Source organism: Triticum urartu, chromosome 7A, assembly GCF_056163025.1.
Source record: "Triticum urartu cultivar PI428250 chromosome 7A, HENAU_Tu73, whole genome shotgun sequence".
Taxonomy (NCBI): Eukaryota; Viridiplantae; Streptophyta; class Magnoliopsida; order Poales; family Poaceae; genus Triticum; species Triticum urartu.
This window is the reverse complement of record NC_141879.1, coordinates 68,474,917-68,487,974: the sequence shown is the minus strand read 5'-3', so window position 1 is coordinate 68,487,974 and position 13,058 is coordinate 68,474,917. Positions and strand designations below refer to the sequence as shown.

Genomic DNA, 13,058 nt, shown 5'->3' with positions numbered 1-13,058 from the left:
AATGCAGCATCAGTTCTCGGACGGGTTTAAACCCATTAATATCGAACAATACGACGGGACAACCGACCTAGCTGTGTGGATTGAAGATTTCCTCCTTCATATTCACATGGATCACGAAGACGACCTACCTGCCGCACAAACTTAAAGGATCGGCTAGGCACTGGCTCAATAGCCCGCCCCCTCACTCCATCAGGAGCTGGGAGGCGCTCGAGGACGCCTTTAGGGGAAATTTTCAGGGCATATATGTTCGGCCCCCGAATGCCGATGATCTCAGTCACAACATTCAACAACCCGGTGAATCAGCAAGGAAATTCTGGAACCGGTTCTTGACTAAGAAGAACCAGATTGTCGATTCGCCTGATTCAGAGGCAATTTCCGCCTTCCGGCATAGTATCCGAGACAGATGACATGTTGCAAAACAATGTCCACGGCGGAGCTTCTAGCGGTGGCACGAGGAGCTGCAACCAGTTCTTATCATGGTCTCCGCCTTTGGGTGAAATTTTACAAGGAGCATAGCCTAAATGTTCTGCTGCTACGTACCGTGTTTCAGAGCTATTCCTTCCGTTACAAAATACATGACGTTTAGGAAGTCTAATTTGAAAGTTCATCCTGCTTTGGGGGAGTGTGCTCTACTTCGGTCTTTTTTTTTGGAAAGGCATCATGGCTAGCTTTATTGATTTCAAATAGGAATTACATCGTCTACGAGTTTGGAAACCAGACAAGCCGGGGGCTCATCAGTCCATGAACTACAAATCTTATTACAAAAACAGTAACTAGCTAGCACATGCGCCGCTTGATTCGAAGAACGAGCACAATGTTTAAAGATAACCTTCCCGATTGATAAAGACACGGCAATGCATTCTGCAAATACTGCTGCAGCCAAGTCCCACCATTCTGTCTGTCCCAAGCAATAGTCAATAACAATTGAAGAATCTGACTCTGCCTCCACCCTGTTGAATCCTAATGAGCTTGCAAAGATCAATCCATCTCTCATCGCCATAGCTTCCGAGGTAACTACATCAGATGCATACTGAATATATTTGCACTGAGCTGCGAAAAAATTACCCTTCTCATCTCTAAGGATTGCCGCCGATGCTCCAGCACCCTCATCCGCATAGAAGGAGGCATCTACATTTAACTTAACAAATTTTGGACCGGGTTTCAACCATCTTTGTTCCTTTGTCACCCTGTTCTTCTCATTTGCTTGATGAAAATTGTTCGCAATTGCTAGAACAGACATAGGCCATCTCATTGTCGGGGGTGTTGCTCCATCATGAGTGTGTTGGCGACGAGTCCACCAGAGGTACCAACTACCAACAGCAAGAATTTGCTTAATATCCAAGTTCGGCTTCATCGGAACCGGCTTATCCTCTGCCAACAGTAAATGCTCCAATATTACCGAACCGGAGCGATCCACCGTTGCAGCTTTGTCAAGAATTTCCAATATGCACAGGCCTCTCCAAAGTTCTCTGGCCGTCACACATTCAAAAAGAAGATGTTTTATATCCTCAGCAACTCCATGACAAACTGGACAAGCACCATCCGATCCCACATGCCTGTTCATTAGTATGGATTTTAGAGGGATGATTCCATGAAGAGCACGCCAGCAAAATATCAAAACTTTACGTGGTATATTTAGTTTCCAGAGTCTAGTCCACACTTCCGGAGCTTGGGATTTCCTTGGGCATTCAGCCATGTTTGTGTGTGTTCCGAAAGTCCGATACCACTGTATTTTGTATGCTGATCGTACTGTGAATATCCCTCTGTGGTCAGGATGCCATGCAATAAAATCATCAAATGCATTGTGACTCGGCGGTATTTGCATAATTCGCCTAACATCCACCGGATTCAGAATTGTTCGAAGCAGTGCTTCATCCCATGTCCCTGATATAGGATCGATTAAGTCACTAACAGAATTGAGCAGAGTATGACCACGACCTGAAATAATCTTCCTATCCGGGCTCCCTGGGATCCATGGATCAGTCCATATATTCACCTTCTCACCGTTTCCAATCCTCCAAATGTATCCCAATTTGAAAGTTTCCAATTCTTTCATGATACTTTGCCAAGTGAAGGAGGATCCATTTTTCAATGTAGCATGGAGCAGACTATAATTGGGAAAATATTTCGCTTTTAGTACCCTCGCACAAAGAGACTCTAGATTGGTTATGAGACGCCAGCATTGTTTCGATAGCATAGCAAGATTAAAAGGAGTGGAGATCCCTAAAGCCCATCCCTCCTTCATTTTTTGGGTAACAAAGCTTCCACCAGGTGTACCAATGCATTTTTTTGTAGTCCTCATGCTCTACTTCGGTCTTAATGGAGAAAGGAGACCAACTTTACACTAGTTGAGACAAAACTGTCATATGAGATGGGGTGGATGAGCTGGTGGACTATGCACATGTATCGTCGTTTTGCAACCGCAGCGCTTGCCTCACTTGGAAACTAAGAAGTTGTTCGATATCCCTCCGTTTTGCAACTCGCCGCGGAGTGGAGCAGATATGCAGTTATATTTGGACGAGCCCCTAAGAGCAACTGTAGCAGACCCCGCATCCGACGCAAACCCGCATAATTCCGGCGATTATATGGGCTCGGCCCATTTTTCTGGCAAGACCAGAGCCCGCATCGGTGTCTGGCCCGTAAATTTTTTTGCCGCAGCCCGCAAACGCAACCCCCGAGCTACTATAATTGCGGGTTTGCGGGGCAGATGCGGGTCGAAACCCTATCCTCCCGCCGCCGCGTTCCCCTTCAATTCCCCATCGCGCCGCTCGGTTTCTCGCCGCCGGCAAGCCTTGAACCACCATGTCCGACTCGGGGGATGAGGCGGAGCGCCGCCGCCGCGCCAGATCTGACGCCGCGCGCAAGCGGGGGACGCGTCGGTGGCTCAACCAGGGTGCTCGGCCGCCGCCGGCATTCGACCGGCGCGAGCTCGACGAGTTCGAGCTCGAGCGCGCCCGTCGCCGCCGCGCCTCCTCCGGCAACTGGTCCGCGGGGAGCTCATCCGGCCACGGGTCTGCGGGGTGCTCATTCGTGGGCGCATCGAGCTCGCGCCTCGTTCCGGTGAAGAGGGAGCCGGAGGAGGCCGTGCCCGATGCACCGCCGCGCCGAGGCGTCATCGCACCCGAGGACTACCTCCCACCGAGGCAGGAGGAGCTCCTCGAGCGCGTCGTCCTCGAGCGGTCGGCGAGGGATCAGGAGGAGATGGAAGAGCGCATCCGGCGCGAGCTCGAGTACGAGCGGCTCTTCCTCGAGACGGGCCTCACGGCATCGCAGACGCACGCATTGAAGGAGGCCGACCTGCGCGTAATGAAGGAGGAGCAGGTGAAGCTCTTCGTCGACCTCGACTCCGACTCCTCCGACTCCGACTGATCGCCGCCCGTGGGCAGATACCGCAGGAGCTTCGGTGAGCTCAATTTTGTTGCAGTGGTGCGGTAGCATAGGAGCTGTCTACCATATCTAACATTTATGTATGTATGTGGCTTGTATGAACTTATATGCGAAGAAGAACCGTCTATGCGAGTGAGCTCCGACGAGCTGTTGCTTAAATTTCTCGCGCGAAACAATTTTTTTTAAAATTTAGGGGTTTGTTTGCTGTTTCTAGTCTGCCGCCGCAAATTCCAGCTTGCATAACCGCTCCTGTGCGACCTGCAAACACATTTTACAGGTTGACAAAATGCGGGGTCTATTAGAGTTACTCTAACAGGGTGATCCGCACGCTCTGCTCCGTAGCGAAGGAGCAGAGGGTTGCCGAACACAACCTAGATTAATGCACCGAAGCCAACACAGAATTACAAGAGCAGATTTTTTTTTAAGGGATAGTGCACTCCGCGCAACTCCCTTGATCTCCGGGCTAAGTTGCCACTCCGTGCGCGCGGGCAAGAGATAGAGGGACATAAATGGGTTCGGCCAATAGGTTCAAGGTTTAGTGTCTATTTCCAAATAAACAGAAAATGTTTTGATTTTCAAATGTTATCACACCTTTTTCCCAGAAAATCCAGAAAAATCACATTGAATCAGAACAACTACGATAGTCCTATAAAAAATATTTCCGGACTAAACTCATTTTCATAAAGATTTTTAATAGCTCACTTAGACATTTATGTATCCCCTTCAATTAATTCTAGGTTTTTACAAATACCAAAAATGTTTTCAAATATACCAAATTGCAAGGGTCCTGTCTGGAGAAGTCCTTTCATCTCCTCTCTTTATATCAAACAGAAACAAAAATCAAGATGAACTCCGACTAAGATATGTATCCACCATATTTGAGAAACACATTTCATTCTCACTCTTTGTTTGAGTATGGTTGTATTTTTTTTAAAATGCAAACCACTCTTGAGTTTGAAACAGATATTTCCTAACAAAAAAATTATATTAAGTCGATAATTAGTTATCCAGGTCTCACGACATGGTTTGGAGAAATTTGAATATGACATCAAAAAGTTTTAGATCCTTCTAGACATCAAAGCAACCGACATAATAATAATATGTACTCCCTCTGTAAATTAATATAAGAGCGTTTAGATCACTACTTTAATATTCTAAACGCTCTTATATTAGTTTACGGAGGGAGTACTTATTTAACATTCTGAAAATCATGCAAGAGGAAAGTACAAAATTGTGGTCAGAGTATATTTTTAGCTGAAACACACTGGGTCATCATTAATGGTCTCTACCTCTACGGACCTGCAGCATTCATGACGCGTAAATGCGTCTTCCTCTGCCCGCCTTGTTCAAATTTCGTACTCGCTCGGTGCGAGTCACAGTTTCACACTCCCTCCATTCCCACTCTCACTCTGCTTCCTTCACTATTAATCTCTCTTCCCCTCCAGCTCCAATCCCCCAACCCCCAAACCTCCCTCCTGGCCTCCGATGGCTTCTCCTCCCCGCCCCGTCCTCGCCACCCCGCTCCTAGTCCTCCTCCTGCTGCTCCCTGGCAATGCCGCCGCGTCCTCGCCGGTGAACCCGTTCACGGCCAAGGCGGCCTTCATCCGGTACTGGAACCGCAAGGTGCCCAACAACCGCCCCCACCCGGCCTTCTTCGTCTCCAAGCTCTCCCCTTTGCCCGCCGCGGACGCTGCCTCCTTCCCCTCCTCGCTCCCCGACATCCGCGCCCGCCTGCCCACGCTCTGCTCCAAGGCCGCTCTGCTATGCCCGTCCTCCTCTGACTCTGATTCTGAATCTGATGTGGCGGCAAGAAAGGGCCCGTTCACGAGCTACAGGGACGCCAACTTCACCAACTACGGCTCCGGCGCCGGCGCCGGCACCGACGGCTTCAAGAACTACTCCCCGGACGTCAACATCGCCGCCGACTCATTCCGCCGCTACGGCCGGGACTCGTCGGCGCGGGCCGACTCGTTCACCAGCTACGAGGCCAACGGCAACGTGGTGACGGCCAACTTCACCTCCTACGCCGGCGGCGCCACGGGCGGGTCGGGCTCCTTCACCGCCTACGCCGCTAACACCAACTTGCCGGACTCCAGGTTCACCAACTACGACGCCGGGGCCAACGGGCGGAGCCGCGGGTTCACGTCCTACGCCCAGGAGTCCAACGGCGGGGAGAGCAGCTTCGCCGGCTACGGCAAGAGCGGCAACAGCCTGCGGGAGAGCTTCGCGTCGTACGGCAACGACACCAACACGCTCAGCTCCGGCTTCGCCAACTACGGCGAGTCGGCCAACGGCGCCACGGACACGTTCACGGGGTACGGCGTGGAGGGGAACGTGCCGGAGAACACGTTCCGGAGCTACGGGGCCGGCGCCAACGCCGGGGTGGACTCGTTCAAGGGGTACCGCGACGGCGCCAACGTCGGGGACGACAGCTTCGCGTCCTACGTCAAGGGCGCCAACGGCGGGGCCGCCGAGTTCGAGAGCTACGGCGGGTCGGCCAACGCCGGCAGCGTCGACTTCAAAGGCTACGGGCAAGGCAGCAACCGCAACCACGAGATCGGGTTCAAGGCGTACGCCGGAGACAACACCACGTTCAAGGCGTACGCCGAGACCGGCGTCGACTTCAAGGAGTACCACAACACGTCGTCGGCGACGGCGACGACATCCGCATCCGAGGAGCATCGGCAGCATCTGAAGACTAAGTGGTCTCCGGAGCCGGGCAAGTTCTTCCGGGAGAGGGAGCTGGTTGCCGGCAACCGGATGCCGATGCCGGACATCAGGGACAAGATGCCGCCGAGGGCGTTCCTGCCGAGGGACATCGCCAGGAAGATCTCGTTCGAGGCGAGTGCCGTGTCGGAGGCCTTCAGGGCGGCGCCGGACACGGCGCTGGGCAAGGCGGTGGCGTCGACGGTGGCGGAGTGCGAGCGCGCGCCGAGCCGGGGCGAGACCAAGCGGTGCGCGACGTCGGCCGAGGACGTGGTGGACTTCGCCGTGGAGATGCTGGGCGACGACATCGTGGTGCGCAGCACGGCCTCGACGGCGGGCAGCGGCGCGGAGGTCAGGCTGGGCAGCGTCACCGGCGGCGAGGCGGCGCCGGCGCGGGCCGTGTCGTGCCACCAGAGCCTGTTCCCGTACCTGGTGTACTACTGCCACTCGGTGCCCAGGGCGCGGGTGTACGAGGCCGACATCATGTCCGCCGCCGGCGACGGTCGGAAGATCAACCGCGGGGTGGCCATCTGTCACCTTGACACGTCCGACTGGAGCCCGAGCCACGGCGCGTTCGTGCTCCTTGGCGGCGAGCCCGGCAAGACAGAGGTCTGCCATTGGATCTTCGAGGGCGACATGACATGGACAGTGGCAGATTGATCGATGCCATGGCAAGTGCTTAAGCCAAAACTAAGACAAGTAGCAGTACATTTACCAAGTTCCCATTCATCAGTGGTGGTCTTCACTTGTGTATGGACCATCGTCCAAAAAGAACAAAGTGTTGATGAAAGAAAGTGTGAGCCGAGCTGACAGAGGTCCCATTTATTTTTTTGTCTACCGTGTTCATCATGAAAAGTGCTGGTGCGATCGACATGGGCGGCCAAAAGGCAGCTTCCGGTGATCTCACCATGATCGATCGACCTTGGGCGCGCGCATTGCATGTCAGTCCTTGAGGATCTGAGAACGGTGAGTAGAAAATGATCCTCTTGGATTTGCAACGCTCATTCATGCTCGGTGCATGTGCAACAGCAGTGCTTCTAACCTAATAGGAGTAGTAATCTGCTTCTTCCTGGTGGTTACTACTAAGCCATGCACTCCCGTCCCCCGTGCCTGCGTTTTTATGCGGCGCAGAGGGCAGGTAAAAACGAAACAATGGGCTCCTGCAGAGCCTGGAGGTGGTTGTTGTCGTAGCCCCTGTTATGTAGTGCACCTGCACAACAGTGGTCCGCTTTCGGCATGCAAGTGAGTCTTCGATTATTACTACTGCTCAACGGGGCCTAGGATTCTGCAAATGCCCAACTTTTTCTTACATATTCGATGCTTATTGTTTTACAGTGCTGAGAATGCTAATTTGTACTTAGTTCCCCATCCTGCCAGCTGCTAATGATGAAATGATGACCCAAACCATGTTTTTGTCGTTCTTGGCTGGCCGGTTTGGTGAACCGTTTTAATCTTCTCATCCATGTTCACCAGCGAGAGAGAACCTTATCTTCAAATATCTGTAGGTCACGTCATTCATGGGAGGCTGAAGCCACAACGTGCAGAGCAACCAACGACCAGATTTTTGACAGCGCCGTAAAACCGTATGAGCGTGGTAGATCGAGCGAACCAGGTTGCTTGCGCACTGCGATGCCTCCAGATGAGCGGGTACTCTAGCGTGATTTATATGTTCAATTGCATGTCTGAACTTTGAGCAATTACTATACCATCCAGCTGTGTCCACAGACATAGCGCAGCTTGCATCTGCTTCGGAAATGAAACCACTTGCATGGCAGATGGCAACGATTCAGGACTAGTAGTAGTAGTTCCTCTAGCTTCCAGCTATGCATCATTCTTCCATCCAGGGACGTAGCTCCCTTGTAGGCATTGGGGTCAACTGACCCCAATGAAATTAAGAAATTCTTCACTGACTTAGTACCAATCACTATCTATTTGCAGAAGATGACCCACTGTCATAGACACAACCCCATCAAACATTTTTTCTAGCTTCGTCCCTGCTTCCATCAAAACTTTATCTTTTCCTCTAGCAATTACTAGCCCGCAAAAGCTGATCAAAGCCCAAGATACATCTCTGTAAAAAAGCGACAGAGGAAAGCAGTTTTGTGTTCACCATTATACTCTAGGTCAGCACAGGTCATCCTAACGTCATGCTTGCAACTTTGGGTTAAAGTTTGTCCATATAGTATTTTATTAGCAAAATGTTAATGCATGTCACCAAAAAATACGTTGTTGGATTTTTATTTGAATGTAGTTTTCACTGGTATTATTTTTGCTGCATGTAATTTATATTTCTTAGTAAAAATCATGGTCAAAAACGAACCGAAATACACGGGGCCTAGTAAACCAGGACGGATACAGTAGATGGCAAATCTATTTGCATGTCTGTGATAGTGCCACAGCTATATGTGCTAAACACCATTAACTCAAGTCTCGAAAGAAAAAATGGTCATGATGTTAAATTATAATCCTAACCTAAATGTTTTTTCATGTCCTAATTAGTTAATTAGTTCCTGAAACAAGCTTGACAAGTATGGGGTATGTCACCAGTTTTTTTTTGCGGGTGAATAATTAGTTTATCCCACTATAATAGTGTTACAGTCTGCTAATACAAAACTAGACACGCTGTCTGGAACACGGTGCAACCAACAGACGGTGCAACCTCCAGAACGACCAATATTAGCAAGACAGTGAGCAACACTATTTTGATGCCGATCTAATTTCTGTGGAATAAACTCATGCTGTTCCAGGAGCTTCTTCATTTCCAAGATTAGATGTCTATGAGCAGATTTGTTCAATGAGTCATCCGTTAAAACCGTCACCAGAACAGAGCAATCAGATTGAATGATGATTGGTAGCTCTGATCTTTGAAGGCTAAAAGAGATACCTTCCAGCATTGCACTGACCTCGGCTTCAAGAGCATTCTTGCAATATAATAGGAATATGTAGGCGGAGAAAATTACTTTGCCGATCGAGTCCCGCAGAACCATACCCGCTCCGGCCCGTCCTGTGTCCTCAATGTAGGAGCCATCAATTGAAAGGGCCACCCATCCTGCAGGGGGTTTCGGCCAAAGTAAACTAACCTTTCCCACACGGGTAGGACTAATAGGGAGATCCACCACCAGCATCTTCCCCTTCAGAATGTCCTCAATGCCAAAATTTTGTGCTTGGTTATATGATGAAAGTAACTGCATAAGAAGGTATGTGTAATCTGTAGAGGGGGGTTCCCCTTATGATGTAGCAAGTCATTCCTCAGGTTCCAAATCCTCCACAGAAGCATGATGACCATTGCTCTTACTTCCTCATTCTCATTCATCGGGATATTGAACAACCATTCCTCTCCACAATGGTGCAACTTTTCATTTGGTGGAAGCGGCCAGATCTGTCGCAGCACGTTCCAGACCTCCACTGATCGTGGGCAGGTAATGAGTGCGTGAAAGGAATCATCACGGGTAGCTCCGCAGAGCCGACAATCCTCAAAAATAGCGATGTGACGGCTCTTTTTATAGGCCCCAGTCGGCAGTGCGCCCACCACTACCTTCCAGGCAAAAGAACACATTTTCGGGGGAACCTTCGCCCGCCAAATAAGATTCCAACTAGAGTGCTCGCCATCGGGTTTTGATCTGCATGCACCAGGTACATGTGCATGTACATGATCCTGCAAGGCCAGTTGGTATGCACTCTTCACTGAAAAAAGGCCGAACCTTCCTCGGAACCAAGCCATGAAATCTGAACCCTGGCTAGGGCTCGTCCGAATGCTACTGATCACCTGTACATACGCTGGCCAGAAGAAGCGGTTTAGTAATTCCATGTTCCATACACCACTAAGGCTTAAAAAATCGGCCACTCTATTTAGTCCGCACCTTCCTTTCGGTGTGATAGGCCTAAGGGAAGGACCACTCGTAACCCACGGATCCCTCCTTGTTCTGATCGTTGTTCCATTGCCTACACGCCAAATCATGCCCTTCTTCACTAGCTCCAATCCATGTTCAATGCCATGCCACACAGCTGATGCATTCCCAGATAACACGGTGTCCATCAGGTTCCCCGTAGGATAATATTTAGCACTAAGCAATCTGGCCACCAAACTATCTGGGTGCACGATTAGTCGACAAGCTTGTTTAGCAAGTAGTGCTTGGTTAAACGCATGCATGTCTCTGAACCCCATGCCACCCATAGATTTTGGTAGGATCATCTTGTCCCAAGCTAGCGAGGCCATCTCTCTTTTTCCATCTTCTACTCCCCACTAATATTGTCTAATGAGTTTAGACAATTCTGAAAGGATCGAGAAGAGGTGTCTAGAGGGGGGGGGGGTGTGATTAGACACTAAGTGCCAAAAGTTGCAGTTTTTAATTTCTTTATGTTGAAGTGGAGTTTAGGCACTAGTTTAACAAACACAATACATATCAAGTTAGCATGCAAAGAGTATATGAGCAGCTGAAAGCGAAGCATGCAACTTGCAAGAATATAAAGGGAAGGGCTTGGAGAATTCAAATGCAATTGGAGACACGGATGTTTTTGTCGTGGTTCCGATGGGTGGTGCTATCGTACATCCACGTTGATGGAGACTTCAACCCACGGAGGGTAACGGTTGCGCGAGTCCACGGAGGGCTCCACCCACGAAGGGTCCACAAAGAATCAACCTTGTCTATCCCATCATGGCCATCGCCCACGAAGGACTTGCCTCACTAGCGGTAGATCTTCATGAAAAGGCGATCTACTTGCCCTTACAAACTCCTTGGTTCAACTCCACAATCTTTGTCGGATGCTTCCAAGTGACACCTAGCCAATCTAGGAGACACCACTCTCCAAGAAGTAACAAATGGTGTGTTGATGATGAACTCCTTGCTCTTGTGCTTCAAGTGATAGTCTCCCCAACACTCAACTCTCTCTCACGGGATATGGATTTGGTGGAAAGGAGATTTAAGTGTAAAGCAACTTGGGGAAGGCTAGAGTTCAAGATTCATATGGTAGGAATGGAATATCTTGGCCTCAACACATGAGTAGGTGGTTCTCTCTCAGAAAATGTGTATTGGAAGTGTAGATAAGTTCTGATGGCTCTCTCCATGAATGAAGAGTGGGTGGAGGGGTATATATAGCCTCCACACAAAAACTAACCGTTACACACAATTTACCAATCTCAGTGAGACCGAAGTGAAAACTCGGTCAGACTGATTTAGCAAACCTAGTGACCGTTAGGTTTTGCCGTGGGACCGACTAGATCAACTCAGTGGAACCGATGTGCTAGGGTTAGGGTAAAACCAAAACTCGGTTTGACCGATTACTCAGACTTGGTGGGACCGATTTGGGTAATAAGCGAAACAGAGAGTTGGCCAAGCAAACTCGGTGGGGCCGATTGCATATCTCGGTGGGACCAAAAATATTGCAACAGGTAACAGAGAGTTTGCAAGCCCATCTCGGTGAGACCGAGATCCCATCGGTGAGATCGAACTGATTAGGGTTTATGGCAGTGGCTATTTCAACTGAACTCGGTGGCTCCGGATAGAAAGAATCGGTGGGGCCGAGTTTGACTTTTGTTTTAGGACATATTTGGAAGTGAGAAAGTGGTTGAGGGCTTTGGAGCATATCACTAAGCACTTTGAGCAAACAAGCCATTAAGCAACACCTCATCCCTTCTTAATAGTATTGGCTTTCCTATAGAATCAATGTGATCTTGGATCACTAAGATATAAAGTGTAGAGTCTTGAGCTTGGAACTTGGGCCAATCCTTTGTCCTTAGCATTTTGAAGGGGTTCCACATCCTCTAGTCCATGCTACTTGATTGTTGAACTCATCTGAAACATACTAGGTAAAAGTGTTAGTCCAACAAGAGATATGTTGTCATTAATTACCAAAATCACCTAGGGAACACTTGTGCTTTCAATCTCCCCCTTTTTGGTAATTGATGACAACATACATCAAAGCTTTAGATAAAGATATATAGAATAGCAAGTAAAGCTTTGGAAAGACGTGTAACAAGCATAGGCTCCCCCTACATGTATGCAATCATGTGAATATGGTATATAGAAGCATGTGAGAGCATAACCATGACAGAGTAGCAATGTGTTTCATGTATCTTGGCTATATGCATCAGAGTAAGTGATGAAAACATGAGAAATGTACCTTCATGCCCATGAGTCCTTCTTGCAAACAGTATGTACATCAGCAAGAATTTCTCATACACATGACCATGATGCATATACTTACCTTGTGGTCTTGGGTTGGCTAGGATGTGATGAACCTGCGTAAACAAGGTTAGATAACACATATGCACCTACTAGCTAGAGCAAACAAAAGAAACCACAAGAGTACCAAGACTGGGATGGCATGTAGAGTGAGTACAGAGTACCACGATATGTATTGACATGTCCCCAAAGATAAGGATATGCAATGAATTTAAGAATTTTCTTTCCCTTGGATGTCTTGCTCCCCCTGAATCTAGCATGGGATACTGGGAGAAGATAGGGAACAGAAAAACAGAGCTCAAAGAAACAAATGAACAGAGCTAATGCAAATAAGCACATATGAACATGTCTTTCCCCCAAGAAGACATGTTGCATCTCTCCTCTTGAACATCAAGCATCTGGGATCCTTGAAGATTACTCTTTCCTGGAGTATTCCCTCCCCTAGAGATCTCTCCCCCTAGAGATATGATTAAGCTTTGATGTGATCTCTCTCTCTCCCCCTTTGACATCAATTTCCAAGAAGGGTCTTCTGGAATTTGTTGTGAATGGGTTCGGTCCTTGAATCACAGTACAAAGCATTAAGGTAAATGTGATGCTTGCAGAGGAAAAGATTCATTGAGTGGAGCTGGATCAAGAATAAAGCAGGAATAAATGGCAAAATGTTTTTCCTATAGTGAAATCGGTGTCACCGAGTTGTATGCTTCGGTTGCTCCGAAAATCTTCGGTTAGACCGGAAACATGAAACCGGTGGAACCGAGTTCATCACAGAAAAACACTTGTCAC

General features: G+C 48.9%; 1 protein-coding gene across 1 annotated transcript; it reads left to right on the top strand.

Moving 5' to 3' along the window:
• Positions 1-4,767: 4,767 nt before the first annotated feature.
• Positions 4,768-6,918, top strand: LOC125524147 (BURP domain-containing protein 12). The gene has a single exon (XM_048689220.2). It carries the CDS (start codon positions 4,873-4,875, stop codon positions 6,751-6,753), a length of 1,881 nt encoding a protein of 626 aa, XP_048545177.1. The 5' UTR covers positions 4,768-4,872; the 3' UTR covers positions 6,754-6,918.
• Positions 6,919-13,058: the final 6,140 nt, after the last annotated feature.

What these genes read in the sequence shown, in the direction of transcription:
- LOC125524147 (XM_048689220.2), top strand. Translation starts at nt 4,873, where the DNA reads ATGGCTTCTCCTCCCCGCCCCGTCCTCGCCACCCCGCTCCTAGTCCTC.